Here is a 22363-nt window from a genome sequence, read left to right on the forward strand (position 1 = left end):
AAGAAGAGCTGACGCCAAAACTGTATCAATGCAGCAGAGTGAATATCTTTTACATAACCACTGACTTCAAATAAAGTTGAGCTTAAATGATTAATTACTTAAAATAATTCAGTTTGAAATTATTATTATACTTGCTCTCAAATAGATACACAATGCTTTCAGTGCTAAATTTTTAAATGCAAATGCAGCCTCCCACTGTTACACAAAAACAGACTTGGTTGTGTGATGCAGCATGCTGTGTGCAACAAGAGGCTCTAAAGGATTAAGAGTGGCTGCTCTTACATCCACTCTTTCCTGTTTTTTTTCTTTAATCCAGTCTAAATGGTCACTACAGGCTAACAGCAGTCTGTCAACATGCAAGCAGGAATCTTCTCATCCCTCAGACAACATCAAGCCTGTGTCTATATTTTCTCTTCCCATGTATAGTATGTCAGCCAATGAAGTCATATTTTAACAGTGCAGTACCTCAGGAGTAGATAGCTCTGCTGACTAACAGCATGACAGATGCTTTGAGTGTCTCATTGCTGAGTGACAGCAAACTGTCAGGGCTTTTGTGTGGCTCTGCTGGTGTTTTTATGTATTTCAGATCCTGCCAGAGAGGGAGGTACCCACCAATGCAGCAGCAGCCGAGTGAAAAAGCACCTAGGAGGCATCTTTGAGCTTGTCAGACACAAGAAATCTAATCCAGACTGAAAACAAATTCAAATGAGAAACTGAAAATAGCAGCTGTCTCTGTTTATTTGGAACAAATGGAAGTTAGATATGTGTTAGAAAACAAGAAAACAATTGGGATGTAATGACACTGTTTTCTGACTGTTATTATAAGCCAGGGAGAGCCATGCCACAGGCAGGCTGTTGTTTGCAGCCGGGCAGCTTATAGTTGCTGTCAAACTGGTGCTGATCTCTGATCTGGTAGGTCACAATTATGCACCCCCTTCTATTTCTCCTTTATCCCTTGCTGCTGCCACCATCCCCTCTAAATCCCCTCTGGTGTCCTAAGCAGCATTTAATTGTGAGGGGCTGAGCCAGGGAAAGGAGTAATCAGATGAGAACAGAAGCAGGAAATATCACGTGGGTACACAGTTGCGAACAGTGGATTAATAATACTGGCTTCTTGATTGAACTTCAGCTGCTCTCCCAGGCAAATTTGAGGTGGAGTCGGTGGGGACAAAAACAGTGACACAGAGAGGAAGAAAAGAAAGGAGAAGAGAGAGTTGCAAAGACAGGACGATAAGGGCTTTTCAAATAAAAGCAAAGAGTAGACAGAGGAGGAGAGAACAGGGAAATAGAGAAAGGGAGTTAGAGCAGTGAAAGGGAGTGGGAGGAAGAAAGAGCGAGGATAGGAGGCAGCGCAGTGCAGTGCGGGAGGGGGTAGAGAGATGTAGAGACAGGAAGGCTCTATTGCTACCATGCCAGTAAGATACAGGCAGACAGAGAGGAAACATGGAGGGAGAGGAGCCCCTGTCATCTCCAAGACCGGCCCAATGAGAGGGTAACAGGCTCAAGGAACACTACAACGGAGAGGATAGTAGGAGGAGAGGCCGAAGCAGAGGGAAAAAAGTAGGTCAATAAAATCAGAAACAGGTTTTGGCAGGGAAAAGGGGAGTGGGTGGGACCAGAGTTGTGGAGGGAAAAAACAGAAAAAGTTTTGGAGACACAGTAGGAGAGGGAAAGGAAAGGGGGAACCGAGGCAAAACATTAGAGTAGATAAAGCCTATGTTAATGGCAAAGGTAGGAGGTGATTTATGGAAGAAGAGGAGGAAGCTCTCTGTGTCTCAGGAGTCCTCCTGTTCCTCTGCTTTTTCTTCATTCTCTGAGGCTGCTGGACATCATCCATCACCATGTTTTCTGAGAGTGGGACTCCAGCTCCTGGGGAGCAAAAAGGCTTCAAGCCCCACACCCATCACTTCATCCCATGGCTGCGCAATAGTCTGAAGACTCACCACAGCAGCGGTGACTTAGGGCTCAACAGACCATACAAATCCAGTTCAGAGCCCCACAACAACCTGACCCCACTGGAGAAAGCCAAAGGGATTGGTTTCTTCTCGATCCAGGGAAAGGACAGGGCAAAGAAAGGTGACCTTCGATGTAATGGTATTGGGATGCTGCCAGTGGTGCTGAGGGGGCATCACATTTTGCCAGGGAGTCTGGGGAAGCAGAGGGAGGATGGTCCTGCCAGGTGGAACCAGACTAAAGAGTTGGACACTGATTACACAGGCCCAGGGGATGGACCACAAGGCCTGAGCGACAGTTCCTCCGTAGCACAGGACAATCACAACTTTGTGAAAAACCACAGGAGCCACTCCAGCCTGCGTAAGTCACAGAATGACAGGACTTCCACCTCAGTCAGGAAATATGGGCCCCTAGTGGGACCCCCTCCTACTCCTGTGTCTGTGCTGCCTGCCGAGGAGCCAGAGTGCAAAGTACCTGTTGTGGTGTTGATGGAGGACAGGAAGGGGAAGGTGTGGGACTACACTAGCCATACTACCTACCGCCAGAGAGACCTCCATTCATCCAGCTGGCTGAGCTCAGACACTCAGGGACTTATAGAGAGGCAGCATGGATTCAGCTACATCAATAAACACAGCAGGAACTCGCAGAGTCAGAGAGACCTGACAGTCCTCAGGGAGCCACCTGTGGAAGGTTTCAATGGGCCCCTGAACGGACTCATCTTCTCCACTCAGGTTCCTCACAGAGGCCTGGGCTGTTCCACAACTGTACGAGGCCCGAGGAAACCCAGACCAAACTCGGAACGAATCGCAATCCTGGGTCAGAACCAGACATGGGTACAGCAAAGACCAAACAGTGAAGGGAAGTCACAGAGGAAGGAAGCGGGCTGCAACAGGAAAGTGGTCCGAAACCAGATTAAACGAGTGGTGGACAACTTAGAGCTGGTTCTCAAAGCTCTGAGGGACGTCCAACAGGAAATGAAAGAGGTAACATAACAGATTGGTGTTAATTCTAGAGAGACAACAAAACAAAAAACTGTTTGGTGTTGCAAATTCATTCTTGTCCCCGACAGAATTATCACATTTTTTTCCAGGACAAAAGTGTAAAAAATACAAGCAAATCAATTCAAAATAAGAGGAGCACTTACTGCATTATCTAAAAATAATTTAGACAGATGTCTTATGGAAAAAAACAAAAAACAAAAAAAAAAGCTCAAACTTTTGTTGAAAAAACCTTGAGGGTTTGTGCAGTTATAGATAACAAGCCAGACTACAAATGCACATCCTCAGCAAAATTACACATGCATTAAAATAGTCAGAAACAGGGTTGCATGAATCCAAAGCATTTTGCTTTTTTGGTTCCTCTATCACTTGTCTCCAGACATTGACATTTATTGCATTTGTGTTCAAGTTGTGCGTACATCTTCATAGAGGTGAATAAGACAGTAGTTATGCTCCATTTGCCTGATGCATTCAAAGGCTGTTGAAATGATGCTGTGTGACATTAGGCAAAGCTTTTCCCTTTGCATCTCTCTTTCTGTATTTCCCTCTCTAACATCCTCTCTCATCTCTTCCTCCACTCTCTTGTGGACAGCTGCTGCTCCAGGCACAGCTGGATAGTGTCGGACGCTTTTTATAATCCATTTACGTCTTAGTATCTCTGCCTCGTATTCTGCCTTATTCAGTAAAACTGACACGCAAATTTTGCCTCTTGGCATCTGGTCTAAATCTGCAGGGTCACAGCCAAACCTGAGGTAGTAACCTCATCATACTGGCTGAGGTTTTTGTGTGACAGTATTAATATAACAGTGATGAAAGTGCATAGACTACAAAACAAAAAGACGAAGGAGGAGGGGATACTAACAGACAAAATTTTCACAACTGAGATGGCACATCAAAAACAGCTAAGGCACCGTAGAAGTCACATATTTATTTTAAAGTCCTCTTTTATTATTCTGTTGCATGAATAGCAATCCTCAGTCCTATTTCATAATTAAATGCAGTTGTATAAAGGAAACAGAACGAGTCTTTAAAGTATTGTAGAAGGAGATTATACAAATATTACAGCAACACTAAAGACCTCTCATACAGAAGACAAAAACATCCCCAAAGCAAGATCACTCATAAATATGACAGTGATCTTCTGCTGAGGCATTTTGACAGATCAAAAATGTACTACGACTCAGAACTTCAATCCAAACAACAGCCAAGCTACGCCTGAACAGTTAAACTAAACTTAAAGGAATGAAATCGACAGTAAGCATCTCTCCACAGTCATTAGCAGCATGTGTGTAGATCTGCAGGGTCAAAAAACATTTTTTTGTTTTTTTATTTGATAAATGCTATTGAAAGCTGCAGATGAAAAGCAGGGACCTCTGCTCTTTTATTTCCTCTGATTACTGACATTAACAAGCAGCACCTGCCCAGAGTCACTTGATGTACATATACATGCAGCACTTCAAAGTCATATGAAATGCTTCGTTCAAAAAAGCAACAGCACTGAAAAAAACAAAAAACAAAACAGAAAGACAAATCAGGTCATCCTTTGACATCAGCAAAGATGTTGTTGAGCATAGAGGACAAAACTCATCCAGCCTGGCCAGAGGATTTATCTGTGCACATAGAGCAGGTGGCGAGGTAGGTCAAACATTTTCCCCAGCGTAATTTTCTCCAATCTCTCCAGCCGCTGTCATTATACAGAAGCTGGCAAAATTGTGTGTGTGTGTGCAATACCAACACAACTGTCTTTGTGTTAAGCATGTGTGAGTGTGTGTTTTGAGCATACACACACTGCACTCATTTTGCATTTAGACATGTAGGGCTGTGTTTGATATATTATATACTGTATTTTGCTACCCAGCAAGATTCATTACAGTGTATGTAGATGCAAGGCTTGACTAAATTTAGCTTACACATTTCTGTAATAGTAAACTCATTCCGTCTTGGTTGATTTAAATTTGTTTGCATTGTGTGACACACTTAGAAATCTGAAATAATTACCCAAACTTTGAATATTGTGTTAACTATGTAAAGCTGCAGTGCTGCAGTTAGTTCTGTAGGTTATCTGTCATTTTGATATCAGAGACTCAGATTGGAGAATTAGACCGTGTGGCTCAAAGGTTCAAGTTGCTGAGCATGCAAATGCAATGTACCGAGTTGAACCTTTTTCCTCATCCCATCAGATGGTGTCACTTCTGGCTGCTGAATATTACTCATGCTGGGATGAAAAACTGCCAACTGTCAAGTTAATCAAGTGGACTGGTTGGTTATGTAGTGGATTAGTCCAGCTGCTTGACTGTGAAGATCTGAAATTTTACACTGATAACTAGTCTTAACAAGCTTAGCAGATTTTACACAATAGCCAACATTTTCACCATGTGGAAATATTTTTTTGAATAAAAGATGCAGGAAAAGTATATGAGTCCCTAAATCACCAGGGTACTTATTGTTGCGCTTTCTTAAATTTATGTGACTTGCAAAGAGCATTTGAAACAGAAGCAAAGCAGGGTGTGGTACTCTGATTTTAAGTGCTTGTGGTGATCAAGTAAAAATGCAGCTTGTGGCGTCATTCATTAAGCCTCTCTGTAGAAGGCTTGTTGTAAATTATTGAAATATATGATATCAGTTTGACATCATCTGTTTTCATAGACTCAGAGCTTCTTAGTGAAGGAAGACTGAGCTTCACCAGTCAAAACAATGCAGTGCCCTGTTCTCAATCTCAACAAAGTTGGACTTCCAACCACACAAAGGGAGCAACTGTCTAACTGGCCCCATCTCTAAGAGCCTCCAAAAGCACCAGATTAATTTGATAACATTTCAGAATCAGAATTTGCTAGATACTGTTCCTCTGAGGAAGAGAGTCATGTCTTTTTTAAAAAAATCATGAATACATTATAATTTAGCTACACCCTTCATCCACCCTACTTCCCATAATGTGAATTCCACTGACGTGATCTCAATCCAATGCTGCCTTCATGTGTTAATCAGTCAATCAAATGCCTGGTTAATCATAGCAACCACATGCAATAGGGATGTAGACAGATGCAGAATTATGGATGTCCACATAATAAAATCTACCGACACTCTACCGTAGTACGATAATAATGCCACACATATAAATATTGTTAGCTTTACAAATCACATCCTAATAACCGCAGCCAATAAACAAAGCTTTATATAAGTACAAGTTAAACTGGCAGAGAAGGAGAGAGAGAGACTTGGAAGTTGTATTTGCTCAGTTTTCAAGTCTGCTTTCTTTTCAAGTGATCAACTTCTGGTTTACACAATCAATAATCTGTAGTGCTGCAACTTAGTTCAACTGTACTGTACAGTTGAACTATTTGTCTGCAACCAAGTATAAATCAGATGATCTGGCCAGTAATCAACTGATTCTTACATATTTTCCATAGGTGGTGCAGCAGATTGACTATCTAACCTCTTCCATTGATTTGAATGATTTAAATGAGGAGCAACAAACAAGTGGAGGAGACAGGGCCAAACCTGCCAACGACAGCAGCTACAGTTCAAGTTCCAGCTCCAGTGAAGTGACAGTGGGTATTACCCATCGGAGGCCCTCAGAAGCTGAAAACCAGCCAAGAGCTGTGGACTCATATGGCACCCTCAGGAGAGATCATCATAGTAAGAGCCAGTCTCCACAGAAAGCGCAGCTGTGTCCGATCACCTCTGGGTTTTTATCAGAAAGAAGTCGGCCCTTCCGCTTATCCTATGGTCCTGTATCCTCTCTCAATAAAGGAGAACCACTGCCGTACACAAATAACACCCCCCCATCTAATCCACCCCAACTTCAAAACATTACCTTCCATGATCACACTCAATCTTCTCAAGGAAGTCTCCCTGCTCGGCCTCCCACTCCTGGTCTTTCTCCTCTAACAGTAAACCTCCATCACCCTGGTAGCCCAGGTTCTCGGCCTCACTCCCCTGAGACACCCTCCTCCCTTAGAATGAGCCCTGTTTCCCCTCCTTCCCCACTGTCTCCAAAGCTTTATCCACCCCCTGCCCTCAGTCCTTCTGTCATCATAGATACCAAAGTTGAGGCTTTTCGGACCCCACAAAGTGACCTCCCATCTGCTGGTCCACTCTCTCCATCATTTACCCACCCTCTGTCTGTCAGCTGCCCACCCACTGACTCAGATACTCCAACCATGACCGTCGCTGACACAGAACGCCGAGCATCCTCAGCAGGACCTGCAGCCACAGCTAAACCACCCGTAGCACAAGGCCGCAGAGGACGCAAACCTCCGCCTTACCCCCATAAAAAGCTCTCTGAGATTACAAAGAAAGTCAATGAGCCCCGCAAAGCTCCTCCATACCCTGAGAAAAGAAGGCTGCTCTCAACCACAGTGTGAGACAATGCAGCAGGTGGAGGAGGCTGATCGAACAGAGCCATATTCACAGCACCAGCCACATGTCTGCAAGAGTCAGGAGTGATTTAAGGTTTGCCAAGTTGAGCTGAGACCAAGTTTCCAAGGTGACAGGATGCAACTTGGGGTGAGTAAGTCAGAAATGGCTGATTGATTCTGTTTGCATTTTACCCTCTCTCTCTTTTAAACAAATCCTCTGAATACATACACTGAACTAAGGCATAATTACATCTGCCTGAGTAACTACTCTGGTAACAAGAACCCCTGTACAGATGTTCATTTTGCACCCACTCCTACAGATTTCACATTTAAAGGGCAACAGATGCCTTAAAAATACTTTATTAAGACAGGAATATACAAGAAAATTGTAATTATTTAAAAAAAAGTGACTATTTTATTGCACTTCATGTCATCCTTCCTGATGCATCCACTCACCTGTATCATTATTGTCTGCTGTAGGTAATAGATGTCGGGAATGCTGACGGCATGATGAGAACACAGTGCAGCTCAGATTACTTTGGCTCAGAGGTGTGAAAATCACACAAGGGGGAGGTGAGGTCAGAGATCTGTGATAGATTTAAAGGGAAGGAAGGGTCTCATAAAGGGAGAAACTTGGCAAGACTACAGAAAAATTGAACAGGCAGAGTGGCTCTGACCTGACTGGGTCACTAGCCCAGTGTCGGGGTGCATGTCAGAGGAGAGATGGGGGGGCAGCTGGCCATACGATGCACTTCACCCGGCCCCTAGTGTTATAAAAATCCCATCTCCTTTGCTGCCTCTGGCTTGACTGACCTGGCCACAATCTCCATCTGTTCACCTCAAAATGTCAGGAGATGCAAAGAGAGAGAAATAGGAGATGTGTAAGGGAAGAAAAAGAAAAAATCAGACAGTGGAATGCCAGCCAGATTGATTACGTAAATACAGCACAGCAAATCGATGGCTGATTCATTTAGGTCATCTGGTGTTGTCCTCTCTAAAATGTTACTTGGGTTTATGTGACATTCTATTTGAGAAGTCTTTTTTTAACGAAATAAAGCTGATATTACATTTCTCTTTTCAACAAATTCAACTAAAAGAGTAAAAGTATAACAGCTGGGCTTGTTGTAAAGTTCCTGTCTGTCTGAGGCACTTAGCTATAAGTTGTAAATCTTTCTAAGTGGCCAATCAAAAGTTTAGTTTTATTTTATGAAAAGAAAAAAAATTTCTGCTGTTTCCAAAGATAACTTTTGGAAGGAATGACTGGAACATTTTTTTTTTATTTGGAGACTCCTTTAAGACAGGGACTGATAAATATTTGTTGCTCCTTGGTATATGCAATTTAATGCAAGGATGTGGGAAAGCATGGATCACTAAAAGACATTCTTAGTTATGACACATTCAACTCTTTGATAGCAACTGAGTGCTCAGAATGAACAAAAACTAATAAAATAGCATCAACAGCTGAAAACTGTAAGTGGTAAGTTGCATAGTGTCACTCCTTTAAAGACGGTTTCCCAGTCAATGCAAAACCTTTCACTCTTAATCTGATAAAACATTGGACAAAGTACAGTTTGAGCCTCTTGGTAAAGTGAGCTACATGAAGAACAGTTATTATTAATAGAAAAAAAACATAAAGAAACCAGTGGCAGAATTTTTTTCTTTGCACATTAGGCATGCAGAGGTTTGAAATTATGGATTTATAAGGCAGGTGACAACATTTAAGCAGTTAAGCACATATAAAAGTGGACAAATGGAAAATCTAGCTCAAAGATAAGAACTCAAAATATACATTTTTGACATAACTAAAACAAAAAAAGCGAATGCTGTACCATTTATTTTTACCAGGCTTCTAGCAAACAGTTGCTGCATTGGGAAATGTTTCTTGTAAAACAGCTGTTGACTGAACGGGTAATAACTAACACTGACTGACAGTAAAACTAGTGTTGAGGGGTTGCAACAGGACAAAAAGACAGAGTACAGTTATGTGCCTTGTGAGGAATACTAATGATCAAAGTACCTGAAAGCATGCTATTGTAACCCAGCCCAGCTTATGTCAGCGTAATGTATATATTTTCCGTGAGAGGAAGAAGCTGAATGTAAACATTTCTATTGCTGCCAGATAGTAAACAGAGGTGATATCTATACAGGATGTGGATGACAACACTGAGCCAGGTCTCAGACTGTGTAAACTGAATTATATTGCTACAACTCAATAGAACAAACAACTTATGAAAGAATGTCAAAACCTCTTGGACAAGCCCACAAAAAGAAATCACAGCTCCAGCTTTGCTTTAAAGGTGCTGTAATTACAATAAGTGGGAGTTTGTTTGCACAACATTAAAACCCTTCTGCAGACATGCTGCTGAACAACAGATTTTTTCTCCACATAAAATTTAAATAAAAACAGCTAAATTGTGCCATTTTAGTCCAGACATGTAACTTTCACATCAAACAAACTGACACCGTTTTGAGGACAATCTAGATTAGATGATTTTCTCTTGGCTTAACATAAGATGAATAAATCCCGCCTGACTTTATATCTCTGTAAGCCTTCAAAGATCAGCACAACATACATTCCCTTATGTGCCTCTGGATTTAGTAGATCCTCCATGCAAAGCTTTTCTTCCACAGAAATTAAGAAGAAACAATGGGGGCTCTTTATCTCTTGGAAACATTTTTTATGTTAATTGAGTATGCTTATAGAATAAATTTTGAAGCAAATTTTTCATTGTTCTATTAAAAAAAAAGTCTCATGAAGTCTCAGCTCTAAGTTCTGAAACCATTTTTTTTCTCTGTTGCTTATGAATGGAGTTCAGTTTAGGAATGCATTGTCGGTGCCTCTGAAATAACTTATGTTGGGCTGATAAGATAGAGAATAAAATGCAGCCCACCGTGCTTGCTGCGGCCTGACTCTGACAGCGAATATTTAATGCCTCAACGCTGGCAATCAAATTCTTCCTCTCTTTTCATGTTTACCCTTTGACAAGGCTTTGAGAGGTTCAGTCAGATCACAACTGATGTAACCAGACAAAAACACAGTTATCTCCATGGCAGTGCCAACATATCTTTAATGAAACACCCATCACATTTCACCATGAATCATAGAAATCAACAGGTAGAAAAAGAAAACTTTTACAAAATAAGTAACAGAGTGTGTGTTCTCTCTAGATCAGGTCAGAATCTGGATGTGATCATTTCTTCTTGTGACCTCTGATGATGCCTTGATGGAACAAAGGGGACTGACGCTGCAGAGCATTTCTTCAGCTTCATCGCCTCAAGAAAGATGGCAGACACTGAACAAAGACTAAACAAGGTACACATATCCCAAGTAATGCAACCGCTAAATCATATAAGCAAAGCCCTCAAATCTGAATTTAATTCTTGGACATTTGTGCTGTTAGAGGGCTTGATCAGTGTCAGAGAGATAAAAGAGCCATGCTCGCAACACAAGAGAGCAGGCAGAGCACAGAGGGGAGGGGGGACAAGTGATAATGAAGCACTTCTGAAACCTGCACAATATTCTCACTGATCCCCACATGTGGCACTGATAGATGAAAGCAAAAGGGTTCAAGGGAGTCTTGGGAATGTGTGCAAGCATTTCTTTGTCTTATGTATTACCAGCCAAATGTCTGTGGACATTTTATGTGTCGGTATTTTGGGTTTAATGGTGTAAATCTATAAAATAAGCTTTTAAAAAAACAGCAAAGTTTATATGCACCCAATTAGAAGAATCAAGATTTTTTTTCAATTAAAAATTGAGATAATCTAAGATATAAAATTAAAAATGCAAAGAAAAAAAAAAAACAAACAAAAAGACCCCCAAAAAACTGTGAAATCCTTGCTATATCTTCCTCTAATATCATGTTAAGAAGCTGCTATCTTCTCCGTTTAAAGTGAAGCTTCTGGCAAAAAAACAAGCACAAAATAAAAACTTATCACAAGAGGTACAAACCACGGTTTGAGGGAGGATCAAATGTGGTGCTTACAGTTATCGGGAGCAGATGGAGATAAACGGAGGAAGAGATGCAGACGAACACTGGGGCACTGCTTTTAACATCAGCTCAGCTCAAAACGAGGCTGAGGAATTTCTACTCGTTTATGTGTGCACCATCATGATACTGGAGGATTACTCACTTTCCTCTTAGGATTACACGAGATGGATAAATCCCCCACTAGTCTAAATGTGCCATCTATACTGGGCAAGCCCCCAGACACCAATCCTCTATACATTAATTTACATACCCATTGGATCAGAACAGAATTATTTGGAGTAAAGCCTCAGAAACTAAGAAACAACCATAGAAGCACTTTATCTTAGGGCAAAATTTTATCTAGGACAGAAATCTGGATACTCAACAGATGTGTTGTTGTGTTTTCCCCTTTTATGCCAAACAGAATAAATCCTTCTTGGTAAAATAAAAAAAAAAGAAAAAGAAAAATAGACCAGATAATTACTGCCATACAATGTGCCCACAAGCCAATATCACCATCATCCTTCTTTTGGCTCATCACTCCAGAAGAAATCCATACTTTATTGACTACTGAGCAGAAAGTTCCCCAAAGTGTTGTGAGTGGTCAAAGGTGAACCTGACTTCTGACCAATTACAGCTCATCATGTCGTGTACGTCCAATGATGATCAGTTTAGAGAGCTGAGCGCTGAACTTTCCATCGTTGTGGGTCACTGGAAGTTGGAAAAAAATGTTAAATTACTGTCACAGACATAACAACAGCAAACATTTGCAGACAGCATCAGATATACGTGTGACATGTAGATGTTTATGTGCTCCTTTCTTTCAAAACCATTTTAAAAAATAACATTTTATCAGCTTATTGGCTTGAGGTTAAGCAACAGAAAGTGACCTTCACTGCATGTTTTTTTACATATAAGATCCTGTTTGCATGTTTTTTGTATATGTAAAAGTTCACGGTACTCATGTTTCATTGTATCATGTTGCAAGCTTAGTTAAGGAGTCTGCCTTATTTCCGGATGATCTTCTCCTTTTCAGCATACCACGTAGTAATATTCCTCCATCCATCAGCTCGTTAACTCAGTAGGTTAAGACAGAGTATTTGTTAAGGTTAGGATCAAGTGTCGGACCAGCCCTCTTCTTGATGCCCCTATTCTCCCACAGTTGAGTTTCATTATCAAGAAAAAGATAAAATAATGAAACCAAACATGTAAACAAAACTTTCAGATTATCTTTTGCTAGAATATAAAGTAAGGATGTCCACCTGACAGGCAGGTAACAACCCAAACACACACACATCTATCTTTCTGGAATAATTTTTCCAGTCATGTTAAGATGCCTTCAAACCAAAATGTTTCCATGTTTCATTGTTTACAGAAATCAGCAGAAAGGCAAGAACTGAAAGGCCGAAACTACCTACCAGTACCACTAAAGCTTAACTGTTTTTGTTCCTTTCTATTTATACTGCCCTAAAATTTTATATCTTATATAATTTGTTTTAAGCTGCTTTACTTGATTTTTAATTTATCTTTTATGTTAAGCATTTTAACATTTGTTTCCATATGAACTATATAAATAAATGTGTTACTATAACAACCATTATTATTATACTGTTTGCAAGTTCATAAAACCATCAGCCTATTTATCATCTATAGCCAGGCATCAGTGAGACCAGCAAGTGAAAGGCTGTGTACACTGTTTGCCAGTTCTTCAGCACAGAGGCCTGAACTACATGGACTGTGGACTGTGCAAGGAAAAAAACATACAAAAAACAAAAAAACTGAACACATAGATACACAGAATGAAAAACTTTTTGTTTTGAGGGTAGATTATTTGGAGTAATTTTTAGGCTTCACATACAGGTCTATCCTGTAGTTATTTTTCTTCTGCTATAGGTGGTGCTGTTTAGTCAGACAAACATGAACAGCTCCATCTTGTGGAAAATGAGGCCAAAAGCGCAAACATGAAATGTTATTTAAAAAAAAACACACATCTTGAACCACAGCAGTCTTACTCTTACAGCCTTAGAAATCATGGCTGTAAGAGTTTCCCATTGACGGGATTATCTTTAAGTCTTTCATCGTTTCTGAGTTCAGAGTCTGTAAACCTCTGTACTACAGAGTCTAATCTGCTGAAAATGACAGTTGGGAGTAAATTTCTGGTCGGGGCGACTTGTCAAATCCTGCTAATCACAGTCTGGAACTGAAGCCACGGTGGAGGATTTGCGCTGGAGCTGAATAACAATAAATAACGCTACAGGGACAAATGAAAACCCACTCACAGCTGGAGCATATGCTTTGGAGGAAAATCAACAGGGAACTTGCAATGTGATAATGTGGGGAAGGAATAGAAAGACTGATGCGACAAGCAGAGGAGGTTGATTGAACACTTGGAGACATAATCAATTTCTCACCTGTTGATTCTCCTACAGTAAATTCCTCTGGCTTCAAAGGTATGTCATTCTGTCCTCCTGCTGCTGCCTGTGACTGAAAATAAAGAATAAATAAAGAGAATAAAAAAATGAAAAAGAATAATAAAACAGCAAGAGAAGTGACGCAGAAAAGTTTTCGTTTTTGCAACAGATGGGCCAGGAAAGCAGGAAGATGTGACAGCAAGGTCAAGAACATGTTGCTCTGTGCGGGGGAGGGGATGGCAGGTGTGTTTGTTTGAGTATGCGAGGTTATTTTTGTCCCATCATTTAGTGAATTCATTTTCTGTGTGTGTTGTGTTTGACTTGCAGGGCACAGAGCCAAAGCAGGAGGAGGAAACATGTGCTCACGCTAATTACGTGAGTGTCAGGACTGTCCTTGCTGGGGGAAGGAGGCGTGTCAAGGTGTGCCTCGCTTCACAGACGACCACATCTGATACGGCAGATCACGGAAAAGTGACTGAGCTCAGACATTAACCTTCAGCAAAAAACACACTTCTGAGTGCCACTCCGAGAAAGAATAAAGTTTTCATAACTCTCGGCTTACATTTGACAAAACTGGCAACAGCTGGGATGTGGCTCAAGCCATTATTAGTGGACAGCAGAACTAAAATGCACAGGGACACACTGAGCTCATAATGGGTTTCCATGGAGACATGAAAGTAGTGTTATTAGCATTAGAGGAGGGGGTGTGTTGTAAGGCAAGCAAAGTGCAGGTGGCAGCATCACATATTGTGGTCAGGGACATTCTGTCTCTCACGTAAGGATGTGAGGTGGTGTTTAAATGTGACATTTTCAGACAATCAAGCAGAACAAACTGAACAGAAACTTTATGGCTGCAAGTTTAATTGTTTATGAGAATTTATTCTTTTTCAGTTATTGGTCAAAAGGAATTTACTAAGTAAAATGTTATCTTAATCCATTTTTAGGGAATCAAAACGTTGCTGCTTTTAGATAACTGTAAAGTGAATATTTTGGGAGGCAGGGAGAGAGGGGGGTGGAGGGAACCAGGCTTGGGAATCAGATCTGGGAAGGCTGCCATGAGGAACTGCAGCCTCTGTACATGTTCTCCAGACACATTCTACAATTCTTGAGGAAAATGCCCAGACATCTGTCTGAGAACTGGATTTCATGAGAAAGGGGACATCAGGATTCTGAACATGCAACTAATCTGACCAAAGAATATTTAAAGAAGAATTATTTCACTGTTTCTGACTCTGCCAAGTCAGAGTCCTGAAATATTCTAAAAACCCAACGACATCGCAGAGATTCTCTCCAGGAAAGTTGATTTTCTCCAAGCTTGCGTGCAAGATGGCTATCAGAAACATTTTGGGGTTATTGCTGCTCAGACACTGAATACAAAGTTTCATATATTTTTTCTACCTAAATTACAGTAATACTGAACAATTTTAATCAATAAATATATTAATATATACATTATTTGTTGTACTGATTCTTTTTGTCCATCTTTAAGACTTGCATGAACATTTAATGTTTAAAGTCCTGTTTAGCAGCTTCACAAACTTTCAAGCAGCATTGTTGAAATCAAAGTCAATGACTGATAGATAATGATTGCAACCCTTTTTAAACTCCTCAAAATCTCTGTGAGACAGAAGAGAAAACTTTATGAAGTAACTTGGTCCTGTTCATGTGTCATCAATAACAAGAATTACCTCAAACCTGTTCAGATGCATTATATTAAGATGTTAGAGAGGACAGCAGTATCATTAAACGTGACACCAATCTTTGTTCTCAGTTTTGTCAGGCTCTTCTTTTATCTTATACCAGCTTGGAGTCTTAAAAAAAAAACCAGCAGAAGCTGCAGGATAGAAAAGTCTGCCTCCAGGTTTGTCCCTGAACCTGACATGAGTATCGCTGTGATGCTGGTGCTTGAGTGAATGCTTCGTTATTTACAGGTAATGCAAAAAAAATGTTCAACAGGATTTTAGTTTGATTTTTCTGACATTTGTGCAGATACTTTTATCTCAGCAATAACAGGCTGCATGAGGCAGAACACAAATATCAAGAAGAAATTCTTCACTGCAGTTGGTCAGCTCATCCAGAGAATGTGGAGCAATCTGACCTCCACAAAACTACAATGCTGAGGTCTTGAAATTATTATTGTTTTAATAAGATACACATTTAATCATTTGAGAGTGTTACTTTAGAAAAGGCTGACATTAAAATTAGAAATAGGTCTGTGTCTATACTTTAATTCCTACATTAGATAGCTGGATGGCATGATTGCTTTTATTAAATTTTAAACAACAGCAGACAAAATAAATAAATAAAAATGTAAAAAAAAACATCAATTAGCTAATTCTAGTATTGAACTGCTGGTCGACAAGCTGGCCGTTCATACTGAGGACCAGCATCAATCATATACTTTAACCCAAATTCATCTTGACAGAACCTCTGAAACTAAATTAACAGTGTTTCTTTATACTTACAAACGCGTTGGCATATTCAATTTTGACTCCCTTCAGCTCTGCTTTGAACTGAGTGAAAAACAGGTATGATTTCCCCTGAGGCCTGGCAGAGATGAAAAAGAAATATTTATCAACATTAAGCCATTTGCACACGTTTATTCATGTATTAAGTCATTGTTGTACATGAGTAAGTGTTAGAAGCTTCTCCGCTCATGTCTTCTGTGACTGTCACAACCAAATCAATAAGGTGACTCAGTGGAAACACAGATGGTACATGACGATAACGTCAGGGTCACATAGCTGCAGAGAAGCGCAGCTACAGACGGGTCAGTGTCTCGAGTGCAAGTGTGTGGGCAGGGATTACTCATGCTGTGAGGACCTACATCTAATTTATTTACACAGTCACATTATGGGAATGTCTCGTCCCAATTTAAGTTGTTTTTTCTTACCTCCACACAGAGCAAGAGAACAGCCTGTCATCAACACTCAAGCCCACACTCATTAGCCATTGCTGTTTTGAAACAGAGGAATGTTTTATGATTAAACCTGCTGTGATCAGTAATCAGTAAAAAGATGCTGGAGCCCGACAGTGACAGAGGTGAAAACTTACCTCATTGGTTCCCCCTTGTGAGGCGTAAGTGAATGAGCACTCGTACTCCTTCTGAAACAAGACAGTGAGACATAGTGGAAAACTGGAGCACGTATTACTTTTTACTATTGATTTATCTTTGACTTTGAAATACTAACAAGCTTTAATTATTTAGTAGCTGTTTCTGTAAAACAGGCATTTCTAAGCTGAGAGTAAAAAGCTCACTTCGGTACTGTGTGTATCAGAGTCAGTTGTTTAACAATGTTTACCGTATAAATCAAACCCTTGTCTGACAATCCTTAAATATCAAATAATTGCATTATATGAACATTTTTAAGCTGTAATAAATAAGATTACAATGAATTGCATTGTAATTAAATTTAATTGGACATGTTTTTTTGTTTAAAGTGATACAACCTTGACAAAGAGGGACAGTGTCTTATTTTTTTCTTCATTTAAAACTGATTTTGATTATGCTGTAATATTCATTAAGCAGTGCCAAGTCATCACTCTCTTACTTACATGCTCCCAGGACCTACAAAACAAACTGAATGTCTGACTAAAGACTGTGCCCTCTGTTTTCATCAGGTTAATGTCACGAAGTCCTTCGCAACGACCGATCTTCACAGTGACTGAATGTGAAGTATGTGAAGCCATGACACAGAAAGAGCCACAGTCCACAAGTCCATATTTCAATACAATACATGAATGTCTTGATCATGTATCTGTGACCACAGGTGTATTTACTGTGTTGCATTGAGTTTATACTTTGGGTCCTTTAAAGGAGTTTTTTTCTAAAGAATTTGTGATTGTTCACAAGAGAAAGAAAAAGTCTTACTTGTGTAATTATTAAAATTTGCTACATGTTTTTAAATCAACTGATACAAATTAAAAATGATCAATGGTATATTCTCTTCTGCTGAAGTCTAGAAGTGTGCCAGTTTTACAATCCAGGAAATGCAAGTGATGAATTGCTAATCCAAACTAGAATAACCACATAGTAATGGAGCATTCCAGTTAGGTCCTCCCATTTTTGTCTGTCTAAAGTACTGGTTTTAGAACATTGTAAGTAGAAAAAAACAGTATTAAATTGACACTTAAACAATTAAGTCTACTTAGATGTCCGAAAAAATAATAAATAATCAAGAATTTAATAATCTTTAATGGGATTTAGCTGGGACTGGGCAATATTTGTCGTGTTGTGATGATTTCAGAATAACAGAAAAGGAGACAATCTATGCTACTAATCGCAGCTGAGCTTGTCCTGTTAAGTACTTTTTAAATGGCTTATCCATGTGAGATTCAACACAGTTTTATGTATCTTTTTTTTTTTTAAATGACACAAAAAAATAAAAGAACTAATCAGTAGACACTAAGCAATAAAAAATTATTAATCTTCTTTGCACAGATATAAATCGGAACTTGTAAGAACAGAAAACAGCTCAGTCGTTAAAAATTTCATCCAATCAATGCAGCTGTTGTGGCGACCAAGTAGCGACGTGTCGGCCTTTCACAGGCTGTTTCGTCATCAGCCTGCGACTACACCTGACCAACGGAATGTAGTTTTTCCAGTTAACTTGCTCAAAATATGGATATTTCATTTACTTTAATAAAAAGGATACAACGCTTTCACAGACTGAGATTTTAATATCGGTAAATGATCACTTTAACCGTCTAATTACAAACTAATTAAGCATAACAATACGAAACACTGCAAATTAGACTTTATTTAAAGTTAAAGAGGACGAAAGCCGTTTAGACTTAGAATAACTGAAGGATTTTGACTACATGACCACTGAAGTAGCGTTTAAAATATAAGCCAATTTGGTCATTTCAAATGAACACTTAATGTGGCGACTTACAATTCCCTCAGTGAAAGTGTGCAGCACTCCTCCCGGCTTCACGTTGAACTCCACCGTCTTTGACTGTTCAGGCGAAACTTCAGCCAGGTCACACACTGAAATCAAAACGCATAAAAATAGAAAAATCATTTTGACTACATAGAAGATTTTCTGAGAAGCCATCTCAATCGTTCAGAAAAAGGAGCCAGACTGATGAGTGTCCGGTCGAGGGAGAATGTCGTCACACACTCCGTCACACAGCTAACCGAGGAAAACCAAAACAAAAAATCATAGGAGAAAAAAAGACAAGAAAAACTTCACCTCAAAGATTAAAATAAATACAAAATAAATAAATGAACCCACCCCTGATTAGTTTCCTTTAGATATCAATTCTAAGATGTTCACTGTAGGGCTGACATTTTTGGCCACACGATGTCGCCCTTCTCCGACCAATTTTTGCAGTGTACGTTTTCAATGTTTATTAGGCACGTAAAATTATTAATGAAATGTGAGTTTGTACTATAAAGAAAAAAGCAACGGAATGGATATGCTATATATATTAAGCAAAAACAAAGTTTACAATTCTAACAAATACGAAAATCAATGTCTGGCATCACTATCTTTGTTCTGCAACACAAAGTGGACCCTCTTAGACAAGCTTTCTTGTAATTTCATGAAGAAATCTTCAAGAAAAGCCCTCCAGACATCTTGAAGGACATTCCAATGCTCTTTAGTGGATTTTGGCTGTTTTGTGTTCCGTTATCTGACAAGATGATCACACACTGATTCAGTAATGTTGAGGTCCAGTCTGCAGGATTAGTCACTGCATAAAACCTTGCCATTGATGTTCAGTCCAGTTCTTGTGTTGTTTAGCACACTTCAGCCTTTTCTCACCGTTTCCCTTTCTTAAAAATAGCTTCTTGATTGTTACTTTCTCATGAAGATGATTTTTGATGAGTTTTCAGCCAACAGTAGATGGTTCAACTGAAAAGACAGATTTATATCTCTGATGTTTTGCTGGATTTTTAAAATTTTATTTATTTGTTGTTTGTTTTTTTTTTGTCCTATTTCTTAAACACAACTTACACATACTATTAATCTACCACAGATGGATACTAGGACTGTCATTTCTATTTACACGTTGTCCAGTTTACATTTGTTTATTTACTTACTTACTTACTTACATACTTACTTATTTACTTATGACATACTACACACAATACCAAAATATGCCAATCTGGGTAATAGAGCTTTGGATAACATCTTGTTGAAGCAAAAATACTATTTTCTGTCTTACAAACTGTGTTATTTTTTGGTATTTTAACAAATGCAAATAAAAAAAATTGGAACAAATGACACTTATTTGTGACAGGCTGCTTGTAACATAGTGCATAAAAATAATAATTATTGTAGTTTTTAGCTTATTTTCTAATGTGTCAACAGAACACTAGTTCATCCCTTAAGTAGGGAGTATTTTTATTGTTGAAAACGTCACAGGCCAATGTTGCCATGTATATATATATATATATATATATACATATATATATATGTTTGTGTGTATATTGAGGGCAAATATGAATTGTGTTTTCAATTACACGTGTATCCATTTCACAAAATGTCTTATATAAACACACACTCAGGTCAACCACCCCATCTCCCCCAAAAAATATATAGCATGTAACATTCTCCTGTAACAAGTGCTGATCGTGTACAATCATCTCTTTTTTCAGAGTATTTGTATTACAGGAGACGCCAGCTTTCTCGTGTTTGCATGTATGGGTTTTCATGTCTCTGGAGCCATAAAGCATGCTCCATGTGAAGCATGATGGATGAACACATTTGGTACGAGAGGAAACACCATAATGTCGTCTGACACTCATGTGCAAAACCTATAAAACAGTATGACCATTTAGAGCAAAATTCAGACCCAAAACAACTGGAGAGTTTCAGCTGGACAGCTTGTTTGCCCTCTTGTTCATTCTCTTCACCCTCCATCCCCTCCACATCCCTGTCCAGTTCCACTTCCCGGCCCCAAAATAATACAATAACAGGATTAATAGCAGGGTGTTTTCACTTGAGCAGCCAGTAGAACGTTTTAATATTTACACAGCCGCTCCAGAAAGTACTGCAGTGATCAGCTGCATCTCAAACAGGGAAAGCTGTTGAATCTAATGACGTGTAAATGGGTAGGCTGAAAGAGTTCCTGTCCTTCCAGGTAAAATTTGTTTGCACTCTCAGGATGTTAGACACAGCTGTGATACAGGAGAGAAAAATATTTGTAACATGAGTAATTTTCCTTCTGTTAGCACAAATAACTTCCTCTCTTTGCAGTAGACAAACAATTATACAAAAGTAAATACAGGCCACAGACAGGAAAACATGAGCATCAAGTCTGCACGAATTCATTTCACTAATATTCCAGACCTTACACACCTAGGGGAGAGCAATAGATGTCAGCACTTCATTTTGTTGGATATTTTTTTTTATGTATAAATAGATTTGGCAGCTTTATGAGGTCTGAGCAGCTGTAATAAAACAGATACCCTTCTGTGGGTTGAAAAAACTTATTTACAGAGCCTGATTTTTTTAAAAATAAGAACACTGGAAGATCTTTTTTATTATTATTATTATAATAAAACACTGCTTTTACACCACTAGTTAATTCTAAAGCCATTTATCACTCATCTCACTAATGTGTGCCATCTAAAAATTGCTGATTTGTTGAAATCCCAGTGAAAAATGATTCTGGTAAATTCATTATGAGGGTGAATTTAACATATCTTTTAAAGTTTCTTCCCAGTGTACAAACTTGTAAACAAACAGTTTTACATTTTCAGTCTTAATACATTTGTTCTGCGCACAAATCAGCTTCATATGGCACAGAGTTTTCTCTGCCATCTCTTTATCTTCTTGTGTTTGTCAGACAAATTATACAGCAGCTACCAGGCTGAACTTGATTTAGCCTGGTGGAAGTAACAGATCTTAATGGAGGACTGTGTTTTATTTTTATCTCCAGATAGACTTTACTTTTTGTCTGTTCAGAGAACAAACTAAGGTCCTTCGTGTATCTCTGTCTGGCCTGTTGGCTCTCACACTTGTTGACTGGGAGTCTCAGACAGTAAGTCTTTTGGGCACAGCCTCACAGACGGTTGACCCACGATAGCGAAGGAGCCGCTGATGTCAGCAGTTTGCAGTTGAGTTTTCCTGGCCGTCAGGGGATCTGTTGAATTTCTCTTGTCCTTGCCATCTCCAGCAGATATGGCCAGTGTGCTCACCCAGCAGGCTGAGCACGCTGGCCTGCCCTGAGCAAACAGCCCCTAAAGTGATGGAGGGGGCTCTACCCTGACCTTCCATCACACTCAGATTCACATCAGTGGCTCACCTCTGCAGGAATTTCTGGCCAAAGATAGTTTGGGCTCAACAGAGACGCCATGATTGGCTAAAAGGATGAGTGAAGTGGATTTAAGCTTGTTGTTTCACAAACAAATCTTTTGTATTTATGTATCTCTTAAAGCAAGTACTTCAGAGCTCTCTAAAAACGCCATCTGCTTTTCTCAAGGCCTTGCAAAGTGTAAAAATAGGAAAGGGAGATTACCTCATTAATACTAACAGCAAACTCTCAACATAACTATGCAAGGGAGTGGTAAAGTTGGTGTCTGTCTGTGACCGGATGTTGCCATAAGACAAATTATGCAAGTAAGTCAGAGAGTGAGCCTAACTTTGCCAATAAGAAGACTCCACATGATTTCAGATCCCATGCATGCTCACCTCATAAATACATTTTCTCCTAATTACTTA

At 39.5% G+C, this 22363-nt stretch overlaps 2 protein-coding genes across 3 annotated transcripts; one reads left to right on the forward strand and one right to left on the reverse strand.

The window, feature by feature from the left end:
- Window positions 1-1344: 1344 nt before the first annotated feature.
- On the forward strand, window positions 1345-8307 carry LOC121652895. The gene is made up of 2 exons (XM_042006007.1): window positions 1345-2936; window positions 6359-8307. The coding sequence occupies exons 1-2, from the start codon at window positions 1842-1844 to the stop codon at window positions 7313-7315; spliced, it is 2052 nt and encodes a 683-aa protein (XP_041861941.1). The 5' UTR covers window positions 1345-1841; the 3' UTR covers window positions 7316-8307.
- Window positions 8308-10357: 2050 nt separating this feature from the next.
- On the reverse strand, window positions 10358-18804 carry mydgf (myeloid-derived growth factor). 2 transcript variants are annotated; one of them, XR_006012703.1, is made up of 7 exons: window positions 18587-18804; window positions 16746-16796; window positions 16585-16646; window positions 16157-16238; window positions 13692-13764; window positions 11341-11991; window positions 10358-11160 (listed from the first exon to the last, which is right to left on the reverse strand). XR_006012703.1 is itself a non-coding variant. In XM_042006008.1 (6 exons), the coding sequence occupies exons 1-6, from the start codon at window positions 18746-18748 to the stop codon at window positions 11912-11914; spliced, it is 510 nt and encodes a 169-aa protein (XP_041861942.1). In that variant the 5' UTR covers window positions 18749-18804; the 3' UTR covers window positions 11167-11911. The 2 variants fall into 2 exon arrangements, 1 of the variants encoding a protein (XP_041861942.1); XM_042006008.1 differs by lacking the exon at window positions 10358-11160 and having other exon boundaries at window positions 11167-11991.
- Window positions 18805-22363: the final 3559 nt, after the last annotated feature.

The sequence above is a fragment of the Melanotaenia boesemani genome, chromosome 14 (assembly GCF_017639745.1).
Source record: "Melanotaenia boesemani isolate fMelBoe1 chromosome 14, fMelBoe1.pri, whole genome shotgun sequence".
NCBI lineage: Eukaryota > Metazoa > Chordata > Actinopteri > Atheriniformes > Melanotaeniidae > Melanotaenia > Melanotaenia boesemani.

What these genes read in the sequence shown, in the direction of transcription:
- LOC121652895 (XM_042006007.1), top strand. Translation starts at nt 1,842, where the DNA reads ATGTTTTCTGAGAGTGGGACTCCAGCTCCTGGGGAGCAAAAAGGCTTC. An exon ending in TCCAACAGGAAATGAAAGAG is followed by an intron (nt 2,937 to 6,358) that starts GTAACATAACAG and finishes TATTTTCCATAG; the next exon opens with GTGGTGCAGCAGATTGACTA.
- mydgf (XM_042006008.1), bottom strand. Translation starts at nt 18,748, where the DNA reads ATGGCTTCTCAGAAAATCTTCTATGTAGTCAAAATGATTTTTCTATTT. An exon ending in TTGAATATGCCAACGCGTTT is followed by an intron (nt 13,765 to 16,156) that starts GTAAGTATAAAG and finishes CTTTATTTTCAG; the next exon opens with TCACAGGCAGCAGCAGGAGG. An exon ending in TACTGTAGGAGAATCAACAG is followed by an intron (nt 11,992 to 13,691) that starts GTGAGAAATTGA and finishes TCCAACTTCCAG; the next exon opens with TGACCCACAACGATGGAAAG.